A 26,770-nucleotide genomic window follows, 5' to 3' on the forward strand; every position below is an offset into this window, starting at 1 on the left:
ATGAAGTTAAATAAGAACCTATATTTGTACTTTTTCATAACAAAGTAACATTCAATAATGAAATTTTAACAAAAAAATGCATATTATGTTCAAAATATTATAATTTACCATTATTATTTGAGTTGATATAATTTTGGAGTTATTAAGAACATAAATTAGTTTCATTTTGATACAAATATATAAGAATTTTTAAGTTTTCATTAAAGGTGGGACGGGACGGGACGAAGCAGGATATAAATTATTCGTCCCACGTCCCATCCCACCATTATGAAACGGGACGGGATCGGGACGGGACGAACGTTTTTAGACCTCCGTCCCGTTCCGTCCTTATGAATTTCGGGACGGAATCGGGACGGGATCGAGATTTCCTTTTTTTATGCCCACCCCTACAACTAATAACCAAACCTCAAAGCCCAAAGATTAAACAAAACAAATCCGAAACAAACTAGAAAACATAAATGCTGGAAATATATTAAACTGCTGTTTTGAGGCCCTAAACAAACTCAGACTCAAATTAGCTCATACATCGTGGCAACATAATGAGTCTGACTTCTGACGTAGTTTCCTTCTCGAAAAAGTATTATAATAGTCATTTTGACACCAAATGCCAAATCTACAACTCATATAACTGCAACTTAAATTACAATTCTGTCACTAATTGCCATATTTGCAACAAACCAGTTTTTGACTTGTTGCGATCAGTCTGCTCCTCAATCTCCTATGCCATATGCACTACATCAGTTACAATCATGAATATAGATAATTTTTCCAATGAGCCCTTCATAATGTGGATCGAATCTCACGAATTCAACTTTGTATACATTGTTTTTGGTAAACAGTAATAATTTAGGTTCCATTAATATAATAATATCAACGTACACCTCGCTATGTCAAGACAGAGGGATTAAAAAAAGTGGTGCTTTCTCTCAGTTAGGGTTTCGTCGATCAAGGAGAGATTAGCCGATTCGGCTTCGGCCGTCCTCTTGTCAAGGTGCGGTGTTGTGGCTTATTGTCGGCGGGAGCCTCGGTTGTAATGGACATGTTGTCGGCGTGAATCACGGAGTGAATTACGGATTGATTGATGGGTAGATTAGTATATATACAGGTGATATGTGTATGAATAAACGTCAAGCAATAATCAATATCTTTCCAGTTGGTATCAGAGCTCTTGTTGAGCCTCTGTTTTTTCCGGGTATTTTTCTGTTGCTTCTCCACCATGCCACTCCTGCTCGTTGAAGCCACTGCTCGACATCGTCCTCCTGGCTGTCCTCTCTGCTCCGGTGTCTGCCCCACAGCGACGACAACACTATCGAATACGAGACGCCGTCGACGAAGCCACTGCTCATCCGTTGTCCAACGTTCTCCGGTCGCGCTCCACCGTCGGGACGCTCCTCCTCTCCACCGTCGAGTACGAGACGCTCTCCTGCCCCTCGGACCCCTCGGATCTCCTCTGTCAAAGTCCTCATTTTTTCGGCGAATTTCTGCCCTGTATTCGACCCGACCGGCCCACTCTCGATCCGACCAGGCCGGCTAGACTCGACCCGACCCGGTCACCTCGACCCGACCCGGTCCAGCTAGCTTTAGTCAATGCATCCTCACCGACAGTGCAAGTGCACTGGCAACAGATTGGTCTCTAAGGTTCTGGACACGAAGCGGAAGGTTCTCAGCTCCCTGATGTTTTGACCTTTGAAGTATCTGTCAAAGGTTCTGACAGTGGTTCATTTGGGGGCGCCAAACTCAACGGAACCAATTTACGTAAATGAAAACGACTTATGACTGCTCATCTTCGAGGCATGCACAAGATGGGACATGTCACCGGCGTCACTAAGGCTCCTAGTCCTGAGGATATTGTTGCCTACAATAAATGGGACGACGATGATGGTCTTGTCATGTCCGTCTTGTGGAAAGCTATGAATGATGAGATAGTTGATCTGGTGGAGGCATGTGCCACTGCGCAGGCAATATGGAAGACACTGGCAGACTTATATACTAATGACTCTGATTTCATACAGGTTCATGAGTTAATGTGCACAACTTTGGCAATACACCAGGATGGCCAACCGGTGGCGCACTATTTCACCAAACTAAAGAATATTTGGGCTTAGATTGATGTGAAACGTCCTTGCATGATCAAAAATCAAGAGGATATTGTTTGGTACCAAAAGGAGAAGGATCTTGAACGAGTTCACTATTTCCTAAAAGGTCTTGATGCAAAGCATACCAGTGCGAAAGGCGAATTGCTCCGAATGACACAACCACCAGGCCTACTCACCGCTTTCACCTATATCCGAAAGGATGAGTCTCAGCATGAGACTACTATTCAGGCACCGGCTGTCGTTTCTAGTCTCACTGTTCATGCTCGATCTCCAGCACCACCCCTTCCACAAGCAACTTCCGCTCCCCTTCACCGACAAGGACCACCACCAGGCTTCGGGAATTAGCCCCGTCCTCCTTGCTCTTATTGCCATGATGATCAACGATGCTCGTGCGACCTGTTGGAAATTATATCCACACTTTAGGCCTAAAAGTCCTAATTATCGTCCCCAGGCAAAAGCAGCTCTTCAATTAGTTCCAGGACCCGATATCTATGGTGTGGTTGGGCATGATCATCATACTGCTGGAGGCGCCCCTACAGCCTCCATCGTTGGCCGTGGTCAAATTGGTATGGCTTTCAATATTTCTCACTCTGTTAGTTTTGATACATGGATTATTGATTCTGGTGCATTTGATCATATGACTTATGACAAATCTTATTTTACCGTATTGTCCCCTCCACCCGTACCCTATGTTACTAATGCTAATGGTGAGGCATTTCCCGTGTTAGGGACATGGTCCGTTTGTATTACTCCCACCATAGAGCTTCACAATGTACTCTATGTACCCGCTTTATCACATCATTTGATATTTGTTCCCCAATTGAACGCTGACACTCAGTGCTCTGTGACTTTTTTCCAATATATGTGATATTTCAGGATCTTCTCACCGGACGGGTAATTGGTCAGGGGTATCTGAGGGCACATTATTTCTCAAACACCAACAAGGGAAGGTAACAACCCTAATCATATATGTTGACGATATGGTATTTACTGGTAATGATACTATTGAGGTGGACAGATTACAAAAGCAGCTAGCCACAGAGTTTGAGATGAAGGACCTAGGTACACTCAAGTACTTCTTGGGCATTGAGGTAGCATGTGGAAGTGATGGTATCTATCTATGTTAGAGGAAGTACATCCTTAATCTACTAAAGGAGACATGAATGTTAGATTGCACTCCAATTGATACTCCTATTGAGCAGAACCATCGGTTAGCAGAGTACCCAGATCAAGTGCCCACTGACAAAACTCAATATCAGAGGCTAGTTGGACGCCTGATTTATTTGTCACATACCAGGCTAGATGTTGCGTATGCAGTAAGTGTAGTGAGTCAGTTCATGCATAATCCGAGTGTGGATCACATGGATGCTGTTGTGAGGATTTTGAGGTACTTGAAGTCAGCTCCAGGGAGAGGAGTAATGTTTTCTAATCACAACAATATCTTTGAGATTTGTGGCTTCACAGATGCAGACTGGGCTGAAAATATTACAGATCAGAGATCCACATCAGGGTACTTTACCTTTGTTGTAGGTAATCTTGTTACGTGGAGGAGTAAGAAACAAAATGTGGTAGCTAGATCTAGTGTTGAAGCAGAATATAGAGGTATGACTCATGGAGTGTGCGAATTATTATGGCTTAGAAATTTGCTACAAGATTTGGGTATTAAGCCTAAATATGCTATGTAGTTGTACTGTGACAACAAGGCAACTATTGATATTTCACATAATCCTGTGCAACATGATCGTACAAAACATGTGGAGGTTGATCGTCATTTTATAAAAGAGAAGCTCGACGCGAAGATCATTAGTTTTCCTTTTGTTTCTACAGAAGAGCAACTTGCCGATATGCTCACAAAAGGAGTGTCAAAAAATGATCTTTTATGATTCACTTAGCAAGTTGGGCATAGTTGATATGTATGCACCAACTTGAGGGAGAGTGTCGGCGTAAATCACGGAGTGAATCACGGATTGATTGATGGGTAGATTAGTATATATAGAGGTGATATGTGTATGAATAAACATCAAGCAATAATCAATATCTTTCCAGTCATGTGAAACCCACTTTGGTGGAGGTCTCACGTAACTACGGTAACGTTGTGATGGATTGGGGCGGAGCAAGGTGCTAGGTATGCTTAGAGCTCAAATCCGATGATTCCGCGTAAAGGCAATGGCACATATAAGCAAGGGGAGGTTGTCGTGCTTGCTGGGTGAGTTGTGATGATCCGATGCGGCAAACACAAAACTCCTTTACCTTTTAGATTGAGTAACACATATAAATGTGTTTACGCATTATATGATTATATCAATATAAGCGCAAATTCAAATGCCAATACGTGTAAGTTGCATATGCTAGCGGACTTGTTTCACCCATCTTACTATTGATATTCGATCTTGGTGAACATTTACCCGAACTAGCTAGCATATCCAATCACATAAATACTTGGTCTTGGAAGTCAAATTAATTTAGTCATAATTGAATTCTCGTGCTTCTCGTGGCCTATATAATTACTTGTGAGTTGGCCTAGTTTTTACAGGCTTCGAGATCGATTAGATACCAGCAGAAATATATTGCGCTCTTAATTAGTTGATGCACAACTCAACTAATGTTACTCGTACTAAAATTTTAGATTTCACTCGTTTTCTCTCGAGTTTCCTATTTCTTAAAGAAGTACCTTGATCGAATCGATACCAAAACAAAAACTACACTTCTGAAACTATAACAATAGTACATATTACATCCTTAAATATCCTCTTTTAAGGATAAAATAGAAAAGAGCACCTTTTGTTAAAAAACTATCGTGTTTTAGATAAAATCTGATTTTGTCTAAAGCAAGAACAGTATTAAATTCAATCATGAATTACTGACATCTTCCTCTTTCTTCCACTTGAAGTTTCTACCACCAGCAACATGAAGTCAATCGATGTGGCGGTTTTCTTTTTATCACATGTGATTGTTCATCACTACTTTTGCATGTCTTCATGAGGCTAATATGAAATGAAGACAAACTTTATGAGGCTAATACAAATTAACATTTTTTCTTTGCCTTCTTCTTATTATGTCCTTTCAAGATTCTTCTTCCACAGATGCTTTTGTTTAATCTCATGAGAATAGTAGGGCTGGATTCGGTGCCAACGGTTCGGTTTATGAGCACTAACTGAAAACCGACACTGAATTTTCGGTTTCATATTTTTTTAAACCGAAACTGAAAAATATATATATAAATTACGGTTTCGGTTAACCTATAATTCGGTTCGGTTTCGGTTTTATTTCGGTTACAAAACCTAATATCCTTATTGACATTTTCGTACTTGACTAATGAAAATAAAAAAATTAAAAGTGAAGGATTAAACTACAAGTTCAATACTTCAATTAAGTTACATGCACCAAATGAATAATCCAAAAATCAAATATTAACTAAATAAAAACATTGTACTTCGATGAAACATAAGTTAACCAAAATAAACATTAAACCTCCTGGGCTTCATCATCAGACGTCCAGACTTGTCTTAAGTCTTAACATGAGGTCTAGTTGACAAAACCCCTAAGCATTACATTAGATCTATGCATGCATGATTGTACATATACAAAAATTAAAATCACATTTCTGCATGTATATATTTATTACTAAATATATTCTTTGCATAAGCATCTGATTATATATGTTCACCAAATACAAGGTATAACCTTAGCTCTCAATTCTCAGTTCGGTTCGGTTTCCATCGGTTTTCTGAAAGCATATAACCAATAACCGACACCAATTGTTCGGTTCGGTTCGGTTTTCGGCACCGATGTAATAGTTCCGTCCGGTTTTGGTTTTTCGGTTTCAGTGCGGTTCGGTTATGGCCAGTTTCGGTTTTTTCGGTGTCATAAAATCCAGCCCTAAGAACAAGTTGACGATCGTTCGTTCATCACTACTTTTGCATATACCTTTATTATTTTGTGGAAAGAAGTCAAATTTTATTGAGCTAAAACAAGCCTATATTTTGCTTTCTTGGCCTCTTAATTTCTTCTTTCAATACTTCTTCTGCTTCTAGTCTAGAGGTGGCAAATGGGCCCAAAAGCCCGAGCCTGGCCCGGACCCAGCATGTTAAAAATTGGCCCAGCACGGTCTGAATCCGTTAGTAGCCCGGCTCGGCCCGAGCCCGTTATTGTATTGTTCCGGGCCGAGATATTTTGGCCCATGGGCCCGGCACGACCCGAGCACGATTAATTCATGGGCCGGCCCGTTAAATACATAATTTTATATTATTTATATCAATATTTAAACAATTATCATTATTAAACTTGAATATTATACTTTTTAAATTAAAATCTATTGATTATTTCATTATTTTAACTATAATATTTCATAATTATCAAAATACTGAATAAAACATCATTATTTTTAGATATGTAATGTTTTAAAAATAAGATTATAAAATGTGTTGTAGTATTTTATTTATTTTACTACTCTAAATAGTTATATAAAACAAATATCAAAGTACATAATATTTTTTATTTTAATTGTGTCATATAATGCTAATGGGCCGGGTCTGGCCTGACATGGGCTTGGGCCGTGGGCCTGGCCGGGTTTAATATTTAAACAAATGGCTCGGGCCGAACCCGACACGATAAATAAATGGGCCAGCCTAAACACGTTATGAGCACGGTTTTGGCCCGTTTAAAATGAACCGGTTCGGCCGTTTGCCACCTCTAGCTTCCACCATCGATTATTGATCACTGTTTTTTCTATTAACTATATGTCTTCTTACTTTTTACAACATTTCTCGAGAAGAACACTCAACATTGGTATTTCTAGTCTTCTAGATACCCTCATTCCTCATCTCATTCGGATATCCTTTTTTTGGATCAAGGGAGTACTTGTCTTTTCAACATCCCTCGAGGTTATTATTTATAATGAAAACTTCTCCTCGACATTCTCGAGGTAATTTTTGTAAGAGGAATACTTTTTAAAAATATCAGATGTATCACAAGTATTTTAAATATCGGAGATATTTTATACTATCAGAGAAATATTGTAGATAAGGTTAAATATAAGATATTTATCCCTTATATTATATCGATCTTTCTAAAAACGATATCAGGAAAATGAATCGGATATATATCACATACATTTTTATTCTGTTATGGATCTGCTATTTATCAATGGTTATGCTCGTTTTATATAGTAAGCGTTGATCATTGTAATGAGGGTGCTACCGTAGGCCTATCACAAGCTCATATCCGATATCTGTGAACATGGTAGTGGAATGATATATGTTCGAGCTAGGAAAAAGATCTCCTCATGGAACAATCAGCAAGCCCTAGTTTTGAACCCAAGATGGTTCTAACATTCGTTCTTTGTTGTTGCTTGGCGTGCCAGTACCTTTGAGTTAGGTACAACTCTTGTTTGTTGATGATGATTGCGCTCACGTACCGTCTTCTTCTCGAACGATTGTTCCGTAGTTGCTGATAAACCGTTGAAGTTCGAATGACCTATACACACCCGGAGTTGCTAGGTACCTTTCACTCCACCTCAAGTAGATGGCCGATCTTACTTTAGACCGCTTGGGGAAAATCAGAACTTATAATGTGTCGTTGATAGTGGGACTCTCCTGCTGTAGGGAATTGCTGACTAGTGCAGACTTTTGTGTTTGCTAGAAGTTAGGCTAGCGACTCGATGGACTTGACTCTAGTTGCCAAAGTTAATCGGACTTGTTGCTACATGCAGCGCGAGGCGTACATCTGGATAGCTCCGCTCTGATGGGAGACTTGGTTGCCGAAGCTAATCGGACTTTTGCTCCGTGGGGAGACTTGACTATGCGGTTGCGCGATAGTTTGTTTGACTTTGTGTGTCTGTTATTTTGCACATTCGACCCCTTTATATAGAGAACACAGATTGTTCTTTCTTGCGGATCAAGTCTTGAGAACCTCTTAGTTGATTTGGATTCACCTTCCTTATTCAACTCAGATTCTATACAGCATTAGTCCTCGAAATCTATTCCAATAAGGAATGTAATCTTGCTCTTTGATATATTTTTCTCAAATAACCGGTCCACGAGCCTAAAGAATCTAAATAATACCGGAGTATTATTTTAGGCCCAAACATTGCCCCCCAGGCCTTAAAATTGAAGACCCAGCGAAATTGAAAAGGGCTAGAAGAAAACCCAAAAGGTTATCTTTTAAAATAATTCGAAACGCTTCATGTTCCCCCGTTACCAATCGACGCGCGACTTCACCTCGAACCACTACAACCCTTCGTCTTGAAGCACGCGAGAAACACCTACTGTTTCAAAACTCAAACCAGTTTCAATCAAGCATACGCATCTCTTCCCATAACCCAATCGGAACCAATCTTAGAAACCCTTTCAGTTTCTATATAAATCGCGATCTCGAACTCTACCAGTTCATCCGATCCATTTGCTTCCATTATCAGAAAACCCAGAAAAAGACCTCTTTCGAAATCTTCAATTTTCATCAACAATGGAACCGCGACCCAATCACAATGACGCTCAAGAATGTGCAAGGCCTTTCCTCAGCTACCCAAACAACGACCCACCAATCATACCACCATTGGAGTGATTGACGATAGCACCGCGTTCTTGGGCCCCTCTCTTGCCGTAATCCCAGAACGCATCAGCGATGACTACCACCACCGCTCGCGAGTTCCTCCGCTTCATTTAGGAATTCCCCGGCCACTTTCAACGGATGGCAGCTGCAAAGTCATCACAGGTCCCCAGTTGGAGCATGGCCCATTTTCTCCACAGCTATGCGAACATGGTATGAAGGCCGCCGCTTGATCGATCGACCCATCTGGGAAGCAGCAGGAATCTTGGAATGTATCGATCTTTCCTTCAAGCTTACTCAAGATGGAGGTAACAGATGTGCCATCATGACCACTGCTTGCTTTTGGAATTCAGCAAGTAATACCTTTGATTTTCAATTTGGTCAGATGGGTATATCTCTGCTAGATATATATGCTATTTTAGGTCTACCAGTCGGCACCAAGCCCTACAGAGACCAGGATTATCTTTCTATTGAATGCCCGGTCACAGCCACCCGTGCAACTGGCATTTACCAATCATATGGTTCCTGACTCTCCAGTTTTAATCGCAATCATACCGCCAATACTGGAATTGCCTTCCTGGAATTCTGGTTATCGAAGTTTCTTTTCTGCTCCAACTCAAAGAAGATGACTGTGCGCCATCTGCAACTCGTGACCTTCCTCTACAATGGCCACACTGTGGGTTTAGCACAAGTAGTTCTGGCCGAACTCTATCGAATGATGCATTCACTCACCATGGAACCTCTCAATTATCACAAGCTGTCGGGGCCCATGTGGATGCTAGACCTTTGCCCAATTTCTCCCTTCGCTATGCAGCATGCTTTGAGTACTTATACAACCTGGATGCCTCTGTTCTTGACTCAGCACGGCTGCTCCTAGACCGCACTCACCCTGATGCCCTTCGGGAGGCTTTTTAGTCCTTAGACGCTATGATGGGGAAAGCCGGCATCTGTTTGAACAAGCTGTCTCAATAGCGGACCTACCCCGGCACCCCTGCACTGGAGTAGAACTCTTTGCCCCCCATCTCTTCTCTAGGAAATTATGCATGGCTCAGATGGTTCCATTCCCTCCCATCGATAGTCTGAATTTGTTTTCGTCGTGGAGACGCCCCATGGCTCCAACCACTGCCACCAATCCTGAGAATCAATCTCAGCTGCAGCCAACACCATTCCATGTAATACCAAGTGGGAGTATCCTTCGTTGTTTCCGCGTTGACAAATCTTACCCCCAATGGTGGAGAATGACTGGCCATTGGGAACAATGGTCGCGAGTGGTCTTTCAACGCATCTTCCAGGCTGGGCTCAGAAACTACTTGCAGGAAGCTTTTGAGGTTCCTGATGATGAGGACTTGCTGCGGACAGCAGTCCTAAGTGCCGCAAAAATTGCTCACGCCAGGGTAAAGCCCTAGCTTTTCTTAGAACCCTCACAGTTCTATTCCAACACTGATTAGAAACCATTAACTGGTTCATGTTGCAGGTTTTTGAGGACACAGCTGGTGCTTCCTCCTCCCAAGGCTGTAAGCGAGGGAGAATAGTTCATTCTGACAATGAAGAGGACGATCCGAACGCTATAGACTTCAATTCTGTAAGTCTTCATCCATATTTGATTAACAACACTATAGATTGTTGCAACCTTCTCCACTAACCAACTCCTGTGCACATCAGTTGATTCAGAGGAGAAGAATAACTGCCTCAAGCACCTCTACACCAATCGCGAATGATGCAGAACCACGTTCATCAATTGACCAGGACAACCCAGAGACAGCAATTGAGGTAAGAAGAACACATTACTTGTTCCAATTGACTGTCTACTTATGAACCACTTTGACTGATTCTTATTTAATTTGTAGGCTCTTGAGAACCCAACTTCACCATCTCTATCCAACACTCAAGCTGCTGCAACCGCGAGGGAAGATGTTTCTGTAAGTAATTAAACACATTGTTGCCCCCCCCCCTAAGCAACACTTTGTTATTTGCTAGGACGTAGTTCATTTATCTTATATTGTTCATCTGTGAATCAGTGATGTATTAAATTGTCTTTAACACAGGCTCATGCTGAAACTCAGTCACCATCCAGAGGAATCGCGACTGCTATTCAACAGGCTGCGACCACGCATGGGGAACCAATTCAAGCTACTCCCCTCAACATGGTGGCGGGAACTCGGACCTTGGAGCCACATACTTTAATCAACCCAACAGCTATACTTTCCCACCCCTCTTCAACTCAGATTCTGGAGGGTGAGGTAGAAGATGAAGAAGATGTGACCAGCTCTCACCAAGAAGGTACAAATGTGGAAGATTCCCTCGCGAACGTGTCCTCAGCAAGCAATGATGCTGCACCAAACCCCCTTCCAGAAAACAGCGTTCCCTTCACTCAACCTGATGGGGTAAAACACTTAACCACTTCTTGATTTATATGTTTCTTTTTCCTTTCTTTTTGTAAACACTTAACTGTCTTATTAACCGTTCTTTACCATCTGCAGGTTACAGACGTCGCGAACGCTTCCAAATCCCAAGGCATTCTGACAGTTGGAGCCTCGGGGTAAACACTAGTTGTTGATCCATTAGAAAATCACTCTAGTCCATCTCTGGAAGATCTTCTAGATGATATGCTGGGTCCTGTCGTCACCTTAACACCTCTAGAGTCTCCAGAATTCGTCCAGGCCCGAGTACAACTTGCAGATGTATCCGCTAAGGATCTAGTCGATCCGTCGTGCCTGGTTAAAGTCCAAGATGCCCTTCGCTACCTCAGACTACACTCACCTGATCCCAGCCTAGTAATGAAGGCAGAACAATCACTGAGAACCATTCTATGCCTTTTGGCAGAATGTCAAGCTTTGAAGAACCAATCTCAGAGTCTGTCGCAACACAATGCCGCTGCTAGAAACTTCATTGCCCAAGGCCCTGCCCAACTTAAGACCAAGCTTCAGCATGCTAAGACCAGCCGTTCGGAGCAACTTAGTGCATTGCGGCAACAACAGGCTGCAATAGAAGCAAAGATAGCGGAGATCGAAGCTGAGCAAGCTAAAGAGCTTAAGGCTGTGGAGGAAGAGATAAGAAGTGCTGCCCCCCAAGTACAAGAGCGTAAATGGCAATTGGCAGCTTCTGAGGCTGAGGAAAGGAGGATCAACAACCTGATCTGTGACAAAGCCAGTGACACCGGCAAACTACTTTTAGATATCCGCCTTGTCAGACATAGAATGTAACTTGAACAACGAAGTAATGTAGCAATGGTAATTATAGTTTATCTCTATCTGAGCACTCTATTTGAGTCTCCTTGACCCAACAAAAATCTAAGCAAAGGCCCAAGGCCAGAGGCCAGCCTAACTCGCAACCGCCCAAGTTTGCATGCAAACTCTCAAAAATATGGGCCATCAATCTCAGGAAACGCACAAATCGTTTCAGTTTGACCACTTATTGCTGCAATAATTCTCGGGCGCGATCTCCAAATCTGTATCTCTAATCTCAGCCCTTGAATCCAAGTTTCTTATGCTATAAAAAGAAACCCTAAGGCAAGAACACAAAACACTTCCGTTGTAGCCTCCAAAAATGTCTGTTCCTTCGAAACCCCTTAGGTTTCTTAAGTTTCATCTCCCAGATTTGCAAACCCTGTAACCACCTTTAAGAGTCTTATTCTACCCTCACATCCTTCCTTCTTTGTAGTTCAGACCTATGGAACTCCCTTGCACTATGAGCTGTTCCTGGTGAAGGATTACAGGTGAGGGAGGAAATGGCAGCCCTTCCTGAGCCCTGCTCAACACTCGTTAATCGACGTGCATCAGGAAGCAGGCAGCCAAATGTAGGACCAGAGCTAATTAGTACTTCATGCTCATCTCGTAGCTCTTTTGATACGCGACGCGAGCAGCTGCATCCTCTATGTGCAATATCCTCCAATCTCCCTTGCCCAAAAAGAGTACGTAGAGAAGTGTACAAATCAATGCTCTGGATCCCTCATGTTACCACCAGTTTTCCAATTAGAACATATGTTTGGCACCAAGCTGGTTCTAGTTGGCCTTCAATTGGTGTAGCTTATTCTCAAGTCTTTCGTGGTGATGGGATGAACAGGAGGAACCGCGAAGACCTTTACACCTAGCATAGATGGTATCAGAGCTTATGAAGCCTCATATGTAATAGTATAGGTCTTATGTAAAGTTTCTGACCACAAAGCCATATGAATAGAACACAACTTGTTTCACAAAACACTTGTATTGTTTCATTACTGCGTAACAAAAGTTACAACAAATTCTTGACCACAAGTATTGGTCCAATATTTTTACAAAAAATGCCGGAGCATGATTAAGAAACTCAGAAAGTTTCAGAAACTCGAAAGTTTCAAAATAAAATTTTTTTCGCTCGTGACCCTCAGTAACGCTCGCGACCATCAAGTACTGATTATCCATGGTGTTGCCCCCCTGTTTACTTGGTTGAAAAGATGAAAACCAAGGAAACACTAAGTCAGAACACCAGTTACTTTGCCTGCACCGTGGCCGATGGATCTTCATATTCCCAAACTCTAGGGAAGTACTTCTTAAGATGGTGACCATTCATAGGATTTCGGTGAACATTCTCATCAGTGTCGCGAAGGTAGTAAGCTCCTTGGCCCATCACTCGATCAATCACAAAAGGACCTTCCCATTTAGCAGCCATTTACCAAGACCATCAACGCGTTCACCGTAAGGCAAACAAGCATTCCAAACTAAGTCCCCAACTCCAAAGCTGCGTCCTCTCGTTCGTTTGTCATATAGTCGTGCTATCTTCTTCTTTTCTGCAATAAGGCTGTTTATTGCTTCCATCCGTCGAGAATCCAAGTCTTCATGTTCTTGATACATAGCCTGGACATAGTCGTCGCCAATCAACTGGTGTTGCTCGCAAACCCTCAGTGACTCAACATTAATCTCATTAGGAAGCACTGCATCATGTCCATACATCAAGGCATAAGGTGTAGTACCGGTTGGAGTTCGTTTTGAAGTTCTATAAGCCCATAGCGTGTGATCCAACTCATTGTGCAAAGATCGCGGATTTGCATCCAACATTCGTTTGAGTATAAACATAATGACCCAGTTGCTAACTTCTGCTTGGCCATTCGACTGAGCATAATAAGGACTAGAGTGCAGAAACTTGATTCCATAATCAGCTAAGAACTTCTGAGTCTTTTCAGCCATGAAACCTACCCCCCTGTCTGCTACCAAACACTTTGGGATGCCATATCTGGCGATAATATATTTGAAGATAAAGTCAGTGATCACCTCTGAAGATGTTGTCTTGACTGGTATAGCCTCTACCCACTTGGTGAAGAAATCTATAGCAAGTAGAATGTGCTTGTGTTGTAAAGAAGAATTTGGATGAATCTTTCCAATGAAGTCTAAAGCCCAGCCGCGACCTGGCCAAGGTTTAATGATTGGTTGCAGAGGAACGTCTGGCATATGCTGGACTGGTCCATGAATTTGACATTCGATATAACCATGTGCAAAGCTGATGCAGTCCTTGAGCATGGTAGGCCAATAGAAACCATATCAGCGAATGAGCCATCTCATCTTAGGACCAGCTTGGTGAGAACCACAACTGCCACAATGAACCTCTCGTAAGCACCTCTTAGCCTCAGCTACATAGATGCATCTCAAGTACAAGCCGTCTTCCGCCTTACGCAATAGTTCATCACCTCGAAGAACATAGTTAGTAGCAAAATATCTAACCCTCTTGTCCATAGGTGCAGAAGGATCAGTAAGGTACTGGATAATTGGTTGTCGCCAATCGACATCAATAGAGTCAATAACCGCTACCAACCATTCATCTTTAACCTCTTTCCTTGCCATAAAGGAAGGTAATGTGCGTCTCTGAACCTTTAAAATCCTCTTGCGAACGCCATCTGCCAAGCGGATACTAGTAGCCAACTGTGCTAATTCATTGGCAGCAAAGTTTCGTTCCCTAGGAATATAATCAAACACCACGTCTACAAATTGTTAATGACTAAGAGTGATATAAAATTGTTGCACTTGTAGACACCCTTGAGCTGGTTATTGACTAAGAGTGAATCACCTAATACTTCCACCTCTGTTACTTCTAGATCAAGCAAAAGTTCCAGTCCAATGATGATTGCTTCATATTCTGCTTGATTGTTAGTGCACTTCCATTCTAGTTGAAAGGAATAACAATGTCTTGCTCCAGAGGGGCTAACCAATGCAACACCTGCTCCTGATAAATGATCAGTGTTGCTGCCATCAAAATACAGAACCCAAGGCTGAGTGCGGACAAAGGAAACAACCAAGTTCTGGTCTTCTATATCCTCAACAATAGGATGATGCAACAAAAAGTCGGACACTACATGTCCTGTAAGCGCCTTTAAAGGTATATATTGTAAAGAAAACTCTGATAACGCCAAGATCCACTTGCCAATCCGACCCCTAAGCATAGGTCTGGTAAGCATATACATCACTAAATCATGTAATGGCGGAGCTTAGTACCAGCAAAGTACAAAGTTAAACACAACCTCTCAATTAGCGAGTATCTAGTTTCAGCCTCTAATAAGGTCCGGCTCAGGTAGTAAACTGCATGTTCAACCTTCTTGCCCCCTCTCTCCATCACCATCTTGTGCTAATAGTCCTGCAATTGAGTAGGGGGAAGCTGAGATGTATAGCTTCAACGGTATTCCAGGCTGTGGAGGTCTAAGAACAGGTGGATGAGTAAGGTATTCCTTGATTTTATCAAAAGTTGCCTGTTGCTCAGGGCCCCACTGAAATTCTTGATCTGCCTTAAGTTTTAGCAAAGGAGAAAAAACTGCGGTTTTTCCAGCTGAATTAGAAATAAAGGGTCGAAGAAAGTTTATTTTTCCTAGCAAACTCTGAAGTTCCTTCTTGTTCCTAGGTGCCGGAGCATCTAGAACCGCTTGTGCCTTGTCCTCCGCAACCTCAATATCTCTTTCATGCACTATGAAACCCAAGAAGTCTCCTGCTCGAACCCCAAAAATGCATTTAGATGGGTTCATCCTGAACTTGTGCTTTCTCATTCTGGTGAACACTGTCCTTAAATTCTCGATGTGGTTTTCTTTCCTCTTAGACTTGACCACCACATCATCAATATAAACTTCGAGAATGTGCCCCCAGTACATCATGAAAAATTAGGTTCATTGCTCGCTGGTACGTAGCCCCTGTATTGGTCAGACCAAATGGCATATTGTTATACTCAAACACTCCAGTGAACCCCGGACATCTAAACGATGTTTTGTGTCTATCCGGTTCATAAACAGGAATCTGGTGATAACAAGCTGTGCCATCCATAAAAGATAGTAGCTCGTGTCCTGCGACTGCATCTACCAACATATCTGCCACGGGCATGGGATAGACATTTTTTGGTGTTGCAACATTAAGATTCCTGCAGTCGACACACACGAGAATTTTGCCATTCTTCTTCCGCACTGGTACTATGTTTGACAACCACTGAGAATATTTAGCTGGTCGGATAATACCGGCTTGAAACATGTTTTGAACCTCTTTCTTAACTGTTGCTGCTGTGTCTGCACTCATTCGCCGTGGACTTTGTTGCACAGGCTTGTAACCTTCCATTATGGGCAAGCGATGACAAACCAAATCTGGGGACAAGCCCGGCATGTCCTCAAACTTCTCTGCAAAACAATCGCGGAACTCTTGCAACAACTCTATTAAACGTTATCTCAGTTCCTCATCCAAGTGTTTACTTATTCCAACCTCCATGGGCTCTTCTGTAGTCCCAAGATTAATCTTCTCCATTGGATCTTTCACTTTAGGTGGGGTGTCATCCAAAGCTGCAAGTGCTGGTTGAATAAACTCCTCCTCCCCTTGAATGTTAGTCAAATCATCCTCAATGCATTCTACTAGCGCGACTGCCCCCCAAGCCTCAGGTTCATCTCTGTAGGTAGATAAGCATTGGAGAAAGGACACATAGGCTTGTTCTCGCTCTTTGGCAAGTGATGTACTCATGGATGATTATTTTTTGTTTTTACGATGAAGCCAGGTCTGTTTATATCTGCTTGGACCTGTACTAAACCCTATCGTGTCAGTTCTGTAGAAGTCACCCCCAACTGGACGACCCTTGGTGTCAATTCCAGGAACTCCTAAAGGCCTCATGTCCCCATAATAGTACTCAGCATCCAAAATGCAGGAAGCGACTGAGTATGGTCTATCATCTGCTTTCACTAGCTCTGCCTTATCAGTTGCGGGATTCCACATCAGCATTTCTTGGTGTAAAATAGAAGGGACACAATAAGCTCTGTGTATCCAATCCCTGCCAAGTATGATGTTGTATGGAGCTGTGCTGTCTGTAACAAATAACGTCTGGAATACCTCGGAAGGTCCTATCTTGACTTTGAGGATCAAAACTCCCAAGGTCTTAGTTAAGTTGCCAGCAAAACTCCTGACCTTAAGATTGCTACTGAGAACCTTTTCCTTTGCAATGCCAAGTGCTTCGACTGTCTTCACTGTAATAATGCTAACTGTTGCACCGCCATCGACGAGGATTTTGTTCACTCTCTTACCCTCCTTCTCAGCTAATATGTATAAAGGTTTAATGTGCTGAGTCATGGTCGTTGTAGGCTTTGTGAACATCATAAAGAATCTTTGGAGCTCTGCCATCGTGTGAGATCTATCAGCTCCCTCTTTCCTCATGTCTTTCTCAACAGTTGGCACCTCTGTAGATGACAACTCTGCGACAGTACCCATCTCCTGGGCATGTGTCTCACTTCCAATGAATAGATGAGATGGCATTGGCCTTGGAAGAGCGTACTTCAAAGACAAAGTGAACACCTTGTTGTAACTAGGAACAGCATTTGGCCCTGGTATTCCTTCCCCCATGCTATCTTCATGAGATCTATCAGCTCCCTCTTTCCTCATGTCTTTCTCAACAGTTGGCACCTCTGTAGATGACAACTCTGCGACTATACCCATCTCCTGGGCATGTGTCTCACCTCCAATGAATAGATGAGATGGCATTGGCCTTGGAAGAGCGTACTTCAAAGACAAAGTGAACACCTTGTTGTAACTAGGAACAGCATTTGGCCCTGGTATTCCTTCCCCCATGCTATCTTCATGACAAAGGTTGAACATGTTTCAGTCTAAGGTAGCTGCTATTTCTTCATCACAACCTTCCTCAAGCTCTTCCTCTTGATCAGAAAGTTCTAACCCTTGCTCATTACAGCCTGACTCTTCCATATTGTCGTCCGGAATTGACCCAGTTGGCGTTCGCGAGGGGAACTTGCTTCTGAGATACTCCGTTAGCGATTATTCCAAATGGGCCTCTGGAGGAATAACCACTACCGCCGTCTCATCTATCTCCGGAACCACAACTGTTGGTTCTTTAATTGTTGGAACCACTAGTGTTGATTCTTTAATCTCCATCTTCCATTCAAACTTTGACTTTATTTTCTCTGGAACTGGTTCCTGGTGGCTTGGCCTACTTACAGAACTCTTTGGAATCCATTTAGATTGCGCAGGTCGTGCAACACTACTTTGCTGTTGTTTCTGCTGAATAGAAACACTCTGTTTGTGCTGTCTGTTTGCTGCCCTGTCATCATTAGATTGAAACTCTTCGCTTATGAGCAGTTTCCATTGTCGTTCAATTCGATCATGAACGCTTTTCCTGGGGTTTGGCTCCTTCCTGCGATTATCATTCCGACGAATGTGAACGTTTGGCCGTATACTAAGCTTTTCAACTGTCTCTCGCAGTAGCCAAGGTGGCTGTTCCAGCTGGTCGCGAGAGAGTTCTCCGCTGTTATACGCCTCTAACATTCTCTTGGCCCTTCCCCATCTCTTTTGTACGTTCCTCTTCTGAGTCTTTGTAGCTTCCATATCTCTTCCATGCTCTTGAACGTACCACACATCTAGTTTTAACGACCTCGGTACAGGCAGTATGCATGGCCGCTGCAGCACCTCGCGCGTAGCTTGAGTTTCCGGCGCATTTTCCCCCACTTGCGGCTCTCTAATGACGTTCGTGACCCCACCAAGACCTGATCTTGGCCTCTTTAGCGCTTGAGCATAAGTGTCTGTCTGAACTCTAGCTTTCTTGGGGTTCTCCCTCTCGTATCGATTCGTCGGTGAGAGAGGCCTTCGATGTCTTCTTGCTTCCTCATGTCTACCAGAATTGTCACAGTTTATGGAACACTCTTTCTTGCATCTATTGTAAAGGACATAAGTTCTTGCCTTTGCTACTTCATGTTCCTTGCTCTGGACTACACCTTTCTATTTACCCTGCTCATATTGCTCGGCTCCTACAACCTCTTTCGCCATGGGCACTTCCTTTGCTGCTGTCTTCATACCCGGCTCGGGCTCTGAGGCAAAAGACAACACTCCCTCATCTAACCACTGTTGTACCTGGTCCTTGAGCTGTATACAAATACGAGTATCATGAGTCCAAACATTGTGAAACTTACAATACTGTTTACCTTTAACTTCTTCCACAGTCGGTAACTCAGTCCATGGTACAATGGTTTCACCCTCAGCAATAAGCTTGTCCAAGATCTCATGAGCCAAGGAAGCATCATAAGTGTATTCAGCAAACTTGGAAGGGCGGTGAGCCTTCAAAGGTGTTGTCAATGGTGTAACTTCCACCACTGACACTGTAGGGAAGGGATCAATGTCGACCCATGCTGCAGCTCTTTTAGTATCTACCCCGAGCATGCCTTTGTTAATCCAAGTTTGCAGCTGATCCTTGAGCTTAACAGAGTCGGATGTTTGGTGATTGAACAAGTTGTGAAACTTGCAGTACTTTTTTCCTTCTATTGGTGCTGCAGTAGGCATTGCAGTATCATGCTTCACTCTTCCACTCTCGAACAATTCATCCAAAATCTCTGAAGCCTTGTGAGCATTGTAGGTATACGACTCGTACTCAAGCTTGGTGAATGCTGCTGTAGAAATCTTGACAGGGTCTCTAGACATCTTCAAAGCCTTGGACTTCAATGCCTGTCTTCCAGCTATCTCCACTACATCTACTTCATCATCTACCTCCTTGACCCACTGCTCTTCATATGGATATGGTGTGTAGAAAGGATCTACATGTGAGTAGATGGTGGAAACCCTCTTAGTTCTAGATGGAACTGCATAGCGTGGTTTCAAAGTACCAGGGTGATAGGACACAAGCGGACCTTTTGGAATTGTGGCACTATCCTCCATCTCCCTGAGGAACACTTGGTAGCTTCCTACCTTGTTCATTAAGTCTGCCATGCTAGAAAAATAGGCATCATGATGTTTGGCCCGCTGATGGGTTTCCAAACCCTTTATAGCTATTTGAATGGCATCTTGTTCCGCGAGTGGTGTTCTGCACTTTGCTTGCTGAACCTTGAACCTCTTCAGGAACTCTACTGCTGACTCTATTGGTTGTTGATACATGGAAGTCAAAGATGACAAATCCACCTCAGGCTCAACACTTCCAAAAGTTGTTTTAAACATCGTCTTGAGAATGGACCAATCTGGGATCGTGGTGCTAACTTAGAGAACCAAGATAGCGCCGGTCCCGACAGAGATGAACCGAAAGCCCTCATCTTGAAGACTGGATCAGATGCATATGGCCTGCAATCACTATAAAAATGAGAGATGTGCTCAGTTGCATTCTCGGACCCCTCTCTTGAGAAAGTCTGGAACCTTATTGGTCGATAACCCGAGGGCCAAGGACATGTTGTCACCCATTCTGGGAATGGGCTTATATAGGATATGTTCACGACAGCATGACCATGAATGGTCCTCACACTTTCTTGGATCATCTTCTGAACCTGCTCTTTGGTAAGGATCTAGCCCTCTTCTACTTCTTTCTCAGGCTCTTCTCAATGCTCATCTTGACATTCGCGACGGAACTGGTGCTGACGCTCTTGTCTCCCGCTTGGTTGAAGAAGTGCCACTGCCCTCTGAAGTGCTTCAAACTCGGGTTTGTTTGAATGTCTTGAACTTCCAAATGTGAACCTTCCCTTTTTAACCTTCGTCTTCTTCTTCCTTGCGAGTTTGATAGGCACGGCATTTGATTTGTTAGCCTCATCATTTTTGGCCTCATCCTCTTCACCGTCGTCGTCGTCACCAGGGTTAGCCTTCTTGTTAGACTTAGCCTTAGGCTTGTCATGGTTCTGCTTCTCGTAAAGCCCGGTGACAGTACGTTGTATTCCCAACGCTTATTCGATTTACTTAAACCGCTCGTCCTGGACTTCAAACGAGTATTGTTCGCGTGCTCGTTAGCACTCAGAACCAGCTTTTTCAATCTGTCGTTGGTCTCAGCCAGATGCTGACCCTGTATCGACTGTAGTTGCGACACATTATCCAACGTTCTCTCGACCACAGTCATTCTCTCGCCGAATAACTCCTCCAATGACTTGACTACCTTTGTCAACTCCTTGAAAGCTATTTGCATGTCTTCCGGTGTCGCCATCACTCCAAATTTTAGTAATGCCTCAACCGCTGTTAAACGTCTGCAAGTCACTGTGTTGTGAGGAACACAATGCGAGTGCTCTGGTTTCGAGCAAGGAGGATATCCTCTCGAGTAAGGATTCTGGCTTGCTATCTTGACACCGTCCCACTGGGCGTGCCAAATGTTCGAACTGGGAAAAAGATCTCCTCAGGGAACAATCAGCAAGCCCCGGTTTTGAACCCTAGATGGTTCTAACCTTCGTTCTTTGTTGTTGCTTGGCGTGCCAGTACCTTTGAGTTAGGTACAACTCTTGTTTGTTGATGATGATTGCGCTCACGTACCGTCTTCTTCTCGAACGATTGTTCCGCAGTTGCTGATAAACCGCTGAAGTTCGAATGACCTATACACAACCGGAGTTGCTAGGTACCTTTCACTCCACCTCAAGTAGATGGCCGATCTTACTTTAGACCGCTTGGGGAAAAGCAGTGCTTATAATGTGTCGTTGATAGCGGGACTCTCCTGCTGTAGGGAATTCCTGACTAGTGCAGACTTTTGTGTTTGCTAGAAGCTAGGCTAGCAACTCAATGGACTTGACTCTAGTTGCCGAAGTTAATCGGACTTGTTGCTACATGTAGCGCGAGGCGTACATCTGGGTAGCTCCGCTCCGATTGGAGACTTGGTTGCCGAAGCTAATCGGACTTTTGCTCCGTGGGGAGACTTAACTATGCGGTTGCGCGATAGTTTGTTTGACGTCGTGTGTCTATTATTTTGCACATTTGACCCCTTTATATAGAGAACACATATTGTTCTTTCTTGCGGATCAAGTCTTGAGAACCTCTTAGTTGATTTGGATTCCGATTCCTTATTCAACTCAGATTCTATACAGCATCAATCCCCGAAATCTATTCCAATAAGGAATGTAATCTTGCTCTTTGATAGATTTTCTCCAAATAACTGGTCCACAAGCCTAAAGAATCTAAATAATACCAGATTATTATTTTAGGCCCAAACAATATATATGAAGTCAGAGGTATATATAAAAGGAAATCATTCTCATTTAAAAAAAAAAATAGCTTCCAGTTTCACACTACAATACTCTTGCGATGCTATTGCGAAATTAGAAACTAATATACATTTTTGACCACTAAAACGAAACGAAACTTGTTCAAGCATTTTCTTGCCATCTCCATCCCAGTGCTATATAATACTTAAACAGCTTGAGCATAAAAATAACCAGTCCGGCAATAACATAGTTACATAGAAATATATCATCTACAAACCGCGAGAGCCAGGAATATTAATCCACTGTAATTGAAGTTCCAGTTCCCCACTCTCCACATTTCTGAGTCTGACAATCATATTCTGGATAATGTTGCCATTGCTATAGATTATGGAACTCTCTTCAGCTAGGCAGTTTTCTCTGCTTGGTTGTACTCTTGAAGCTACCGTTCCATTTGCAACACCTTCCAATCGCATCCGTATCGCATCAACAAATGGTCCGATTTCGAATTCAGCATCCCCCATCTTGTCATCAAGACTAAATGTGTCTTTGTCATACACAGCCTGCCATTCCCAGCAACACAAACTTTGGTTCAGAAACTAATTCCAAAATCCAGAGTTTTATATCATGTAGCAAAATGTATGATACAAAAATGTAATGTTTCTTATGCTCTTTTATCAATGTTTCCACGAAAAGTTGAAGTACTTACAATATGGATTGGAAGACTTGAATCTGCAATTGAAAGAGTTAAATCTTCGTTCCACTCTGGATTGACACTCTTCTTCACTACACGAGTCTTCAATTTCTATTTCAGACATTATACATACAAATAATCAGTAGCTGTTTTATTTATAGCCTAAATCCTTCATTACACTTTCCCTTTTCTCCTGTAATACAATAACACATTCATATGACATCAGAGGAAAGCAACATATTTTAAAAATAATCAAAAGAAACAACCGAGTTTTTGCTGTTTTCTAGTGATTTATCGATCACTTTTTGGTTTCATGGATGAAAAACATGAACCACATCTCTGTTACAAAACCCAATTTCTTTTTTTTAGTTTCTATGATTCATGCAGTGGCGGATATTTACCATAAGATAACAATCTAGCTAGAAAACTAACTAATTAAATCTGGATTATCTTATCAGTTTGTTACAGAGAAAAACAGAAACAACATAATGGCAGGGAATCACAGATGAAGTTAAGAGAAGAGTGCAACCAATGAAGAATTATCTAACAAGAGTAATTAACAAATACTGCTTGCTGTAAAATTTATATGAACAAGGGCCAACTCAAAAATTTTCTCTAGATTGGCTATAAGAATGAACTAGTGATAACTCCACAAAATCATAAAGAAAAGCTCAAGTCAACTACAGAACACCAAGCAATCCACAAAACCCTGAGAGACCAAGACAAAGATGAAAATGGAAGATGAAAGTCAGCAACATAGTTACCTGCTTGCCCATTTTCACGACAACATAAGGATCACTGCTTCTGACATCTCTAACAGCAAGGTTTACTCCTCTCTGGACACGAATTCGAAGAAGCCCCAACAGATGCTCCATTTTCTATCACGATAAGGCTGATGAGGATTGATCACACAGATATCTAATAAGCTATCTCTGATTATAAAGCTGTACGCACGAAAGATTCAACTTCAAAGTTCTATAACAAATACCATCCAGATAATTCAATTTATACCAAAAAGAACCAGTCTTTATTTAATCCAAGTTGCAAAATTGTATTGAATAAATTTGAATAGACTTGCTGATAATCAAGTCAATTCTCATGTATTAGGCGCAGACAAGACCATTCCAAATAGTTTACTCAAATAAAACAAAGTTATCTCTTTAATAAAATGACATCTCTTGCTAATTATTGATTTCTTTGCTGAGAGAAATAGGTATTAACTAAATAGGTTTTATCTAATTGACTGGGATTGATCAGGAATCACAAGTGGAATCCTACTATTCCTGCCCTTTTCAAATTGGTAGTACTTATTTGACTTGGTCGACTTTCGTATAGACTTTTCGGTTTCCATATTCCTTTCCTCGACCTTTTCAGGGTTTCTCGATTTTTAGTTGTCCACTGTTACTGAATATTAGTTTAATTCCTAAGCATAATGATATTGATAAGAAACCATTCGAAGAATTCAAAGATGGTTGCGATGATACTGTAAACAAAAGTTAATTTGTACAATTGTACGGCATTTATTGCATGAATATCAAATAGGATTTTTATGCAATTGTCACCATGTAGTATATACGTATCTGACCTCAAATGTGTATCGCCATTTCAAACCCGGTTCGAATAGGCGATGTACGCCGTGCTAATGTGCCTTTATAAGCGCCACCTAAATTAGTGCAGGGGGTGACCACCCTCAATTGCCTAATCCCGCTTAATGGGATTAGTCGGCCATTTTAACGTACTTTTAGAACGTTAAAAACTCGGGTAATTAAAGCGGATCGATTCAATAATGAGATGATACGTGTCCGTTTAACAAGAGAAGTATTCATATTGTGGAGAATCCTACTTGTTAAACAGCGACAAGCGTGGCCCGTAGACCAACTGTACCGATATTGTCCCAACTTAGCCACCTCACAGGTGTTGGGTTTTAATCACAAAATTCCTCGGTACAATTGGTTATTATCCACACACTTATAAGCTTTATTTTATTTGTCACTTCTTAGATGTGAGATCTCTCCTCTCCAACATGCCCACTCACGTGCAACCTAATTTTTAGGTCTGCACGTGACAGATTAACATCCCACATACTGGGATGAAATAAACCAAGGTCCAGTAACCAATGACACTTGGTGACCATCGAACCGGAAACTCTCCGATGGGATGATAATGACACCTATTTTGGGCCCATGACAAAGTGGCACCAAACTCGGGCCCACGACAGATTTGAGGCGCGACTGGAGAGGGACCTGCTCTGATATCATGTTAAACAGCGATAAGCGTGGCCCGTAGACCAACTGTACCGATATTGTCCCAACTTAGCCACCTCACAAGTGTTGGGTTTTAATCACAAAAGGCCTCGGTACAATTGGTTATTATCCACCCACTTATAAGTTTTATTTTCTTTGTCACTTCTTAGATGTGGGATCTCTCCTCTCCAACACTACTCACATTCTTGTCAAACGTTTTTAGGTGGTTTTCGCTCACTTGTCCACTTGTTATATATTGGATGTTTTTAGTCAATGCTCACCATCAATTTTCGCTCATATGGAGTAGGGCGTTAGATAAGTGGGGTTGATTCAAGTAGGCTTGGGGAAATTAAGCAAGGTGGTTGTAGGCTTCGAGTGCTGTTATGTATGAAAAGGGGTGGTAGTAGTATGCTACTATGCTTAATAATTTTTTTAGCCAAGAGACCCTTTTTAAACAAGTGATTTACTGAAGGGGTCAATTACTTGCTCATAATGTCTCCTCTTCCTCACTACTATAAGCCCTTCAGATATAGCAGTGAAAAGTTGAGCCAGTGATTCATAAGGCCCTTTGTATTGTTATGACTTTCTGTCAATACCCCAGATCACTTTATCAGTACAAAGAAGAAATCTCATGATCATTCAACAAGCTTACACAGAATTAGGAACCTGTAAGATCTATTTCGATTTCGGGCAAGTGAGAGTTAGGACTGCAAAACTGAACTAGTGACATCGTACACAGGCTGTTCACTCCTCTAATCCCTTCACTCCATCTATGCTAAAGCAATACAAGAAGGAATTATTAATTTGCTCGTCTGCATATCCTTTGGTCTCAACTTGAGGTTTGAAGTACTGAAGGAGCTTTGCTTCCAGCAGACGGCTTCTTCTTAACTCCACTCACAATGTCAGCAACCCTGAGAACCAAGCGAGCACTTTCTATGGCTGTCTAGCTTGAAGGTCTGTGCCCAACAATTCTTTTATTCATATTCTTAAGACAATAAGGGATTGTCATTAGGTATTTGATGGCATGGCAAAGATATTTTTGATGATAAAGATATATAGCTGCAATGGGGCTTTTAATTTGTTGATTTCCAGAACTGATGATTGCTCGATTACTCGACATCAATATTTAACCCTGAACACATCATTAGTAGTATAAAGCAAGAGGGTATCGTTCACAAACCGGGGATCCAGCCAGGGCTTAGATCACATCAATTAACATGAGTTCATAAAGATTTTAAGGATTGAGATATAAGTTCGGATTGAATCATAAAAATAGTAAATAAAACCTAAGCTAATATATACATGTGATCAACCAACCAACACATAAACAATCACCAAAACAATTCATATAGAGAGTCGAAACAAGCTCTATGACTTCCTTAGAATCATGCCGAGACCATATATTGACAACTAAGGATGGATCATGCAATTAGGGTTCTAAGCAGTAATCTAAACACATAGACACTTAACACATTCGATCAATACCAAGCAGCCATAATCGAAATCTAACATGTTCATTTTCATCAATTAATTCTAAAGCCATGCACATTGAATTCATCAAGTATGTCATTTACTTAACCAACAACCATGCAATTCGAAAATCACATATAAAAGATAAACATGTTCTTAGCATAAATCTTTAATCCAACAACCTAAATATCATGCTACAAGCATAGTCATAACACTTAGAAATTGAAATTGATCAAGAACAATACTCGGCAGAAACCAAAACAGAAATTTCATAAAACCAAAACATAATTTCGAATCCTTTATATAAATTGAATCAAGTAGCTATTTCATAGACAAAATTGAAACAAGATTACACTACACAAATCGCAAC

At 41.9% G+C, this 26,770-nt stretch overlaps 2 protein-coding genes across 2 annotated transcripts; both read right to left on the bottom strand.

The window, feature by feature from the left end:
- Window positions 1-13,255: 13,255 nt before the first annotated feature.
- LOC126803914 (uncharacterized) lies at window positions 13,256-14,131 on the bottom strand. Its single transcript, XM_050531644.1, has one exon. The coding sequence runs from the start codon at window positions 14,129-14,131 to the stop codon at window positions 13,256-13,258; it is 876 nt and encodes a 291-aa protein (XP_050387601.1).
- A 7,880-nt stretch (window positions 14,132-22,011) lies between these two features.
- LOC126791961 (protein C2-DOMAIN ABA-RELATED 4-like) lies at window positions 22,012-23,810 on the bottom strand. Its single transcript, XM_050518471.1, has 3 exons — window positions 23,452-23,810; window positions 22,703-22,798; window positions 22,012-22,556 (listed from the first exon to the last, which is right to left on the bottom strand). Exons 1-3 carry the CDS (start codon window positions 23,560-23,562, stop codon window positions 22,266-22,268), a joined length of 498 nt encoding a protein of 165 aa, XP_050374428.1. The 5' UTR covers window positions 23,563-23,810; the 3' UTR covers window positions 22,012-22,265.
- Window positions 23,811-26,770: the final 2,960 nt, after the last annotated feature.

The sequence above is a fragment of the Argentina anserina genome, chromosome 1 (assembly GCF_933775445.1).
Source record: "Argentina anserina chromosome 1, drPotAnse1.1, whole genome shotgun sequence".
NCBI classification, from domain to species: domain Eukaryota; kingdom Viridiplantae; phylum Streptophyta; class Magnoliopsida; order Rosales; family Rosaceae; genus Argentina; species Argentina anserina.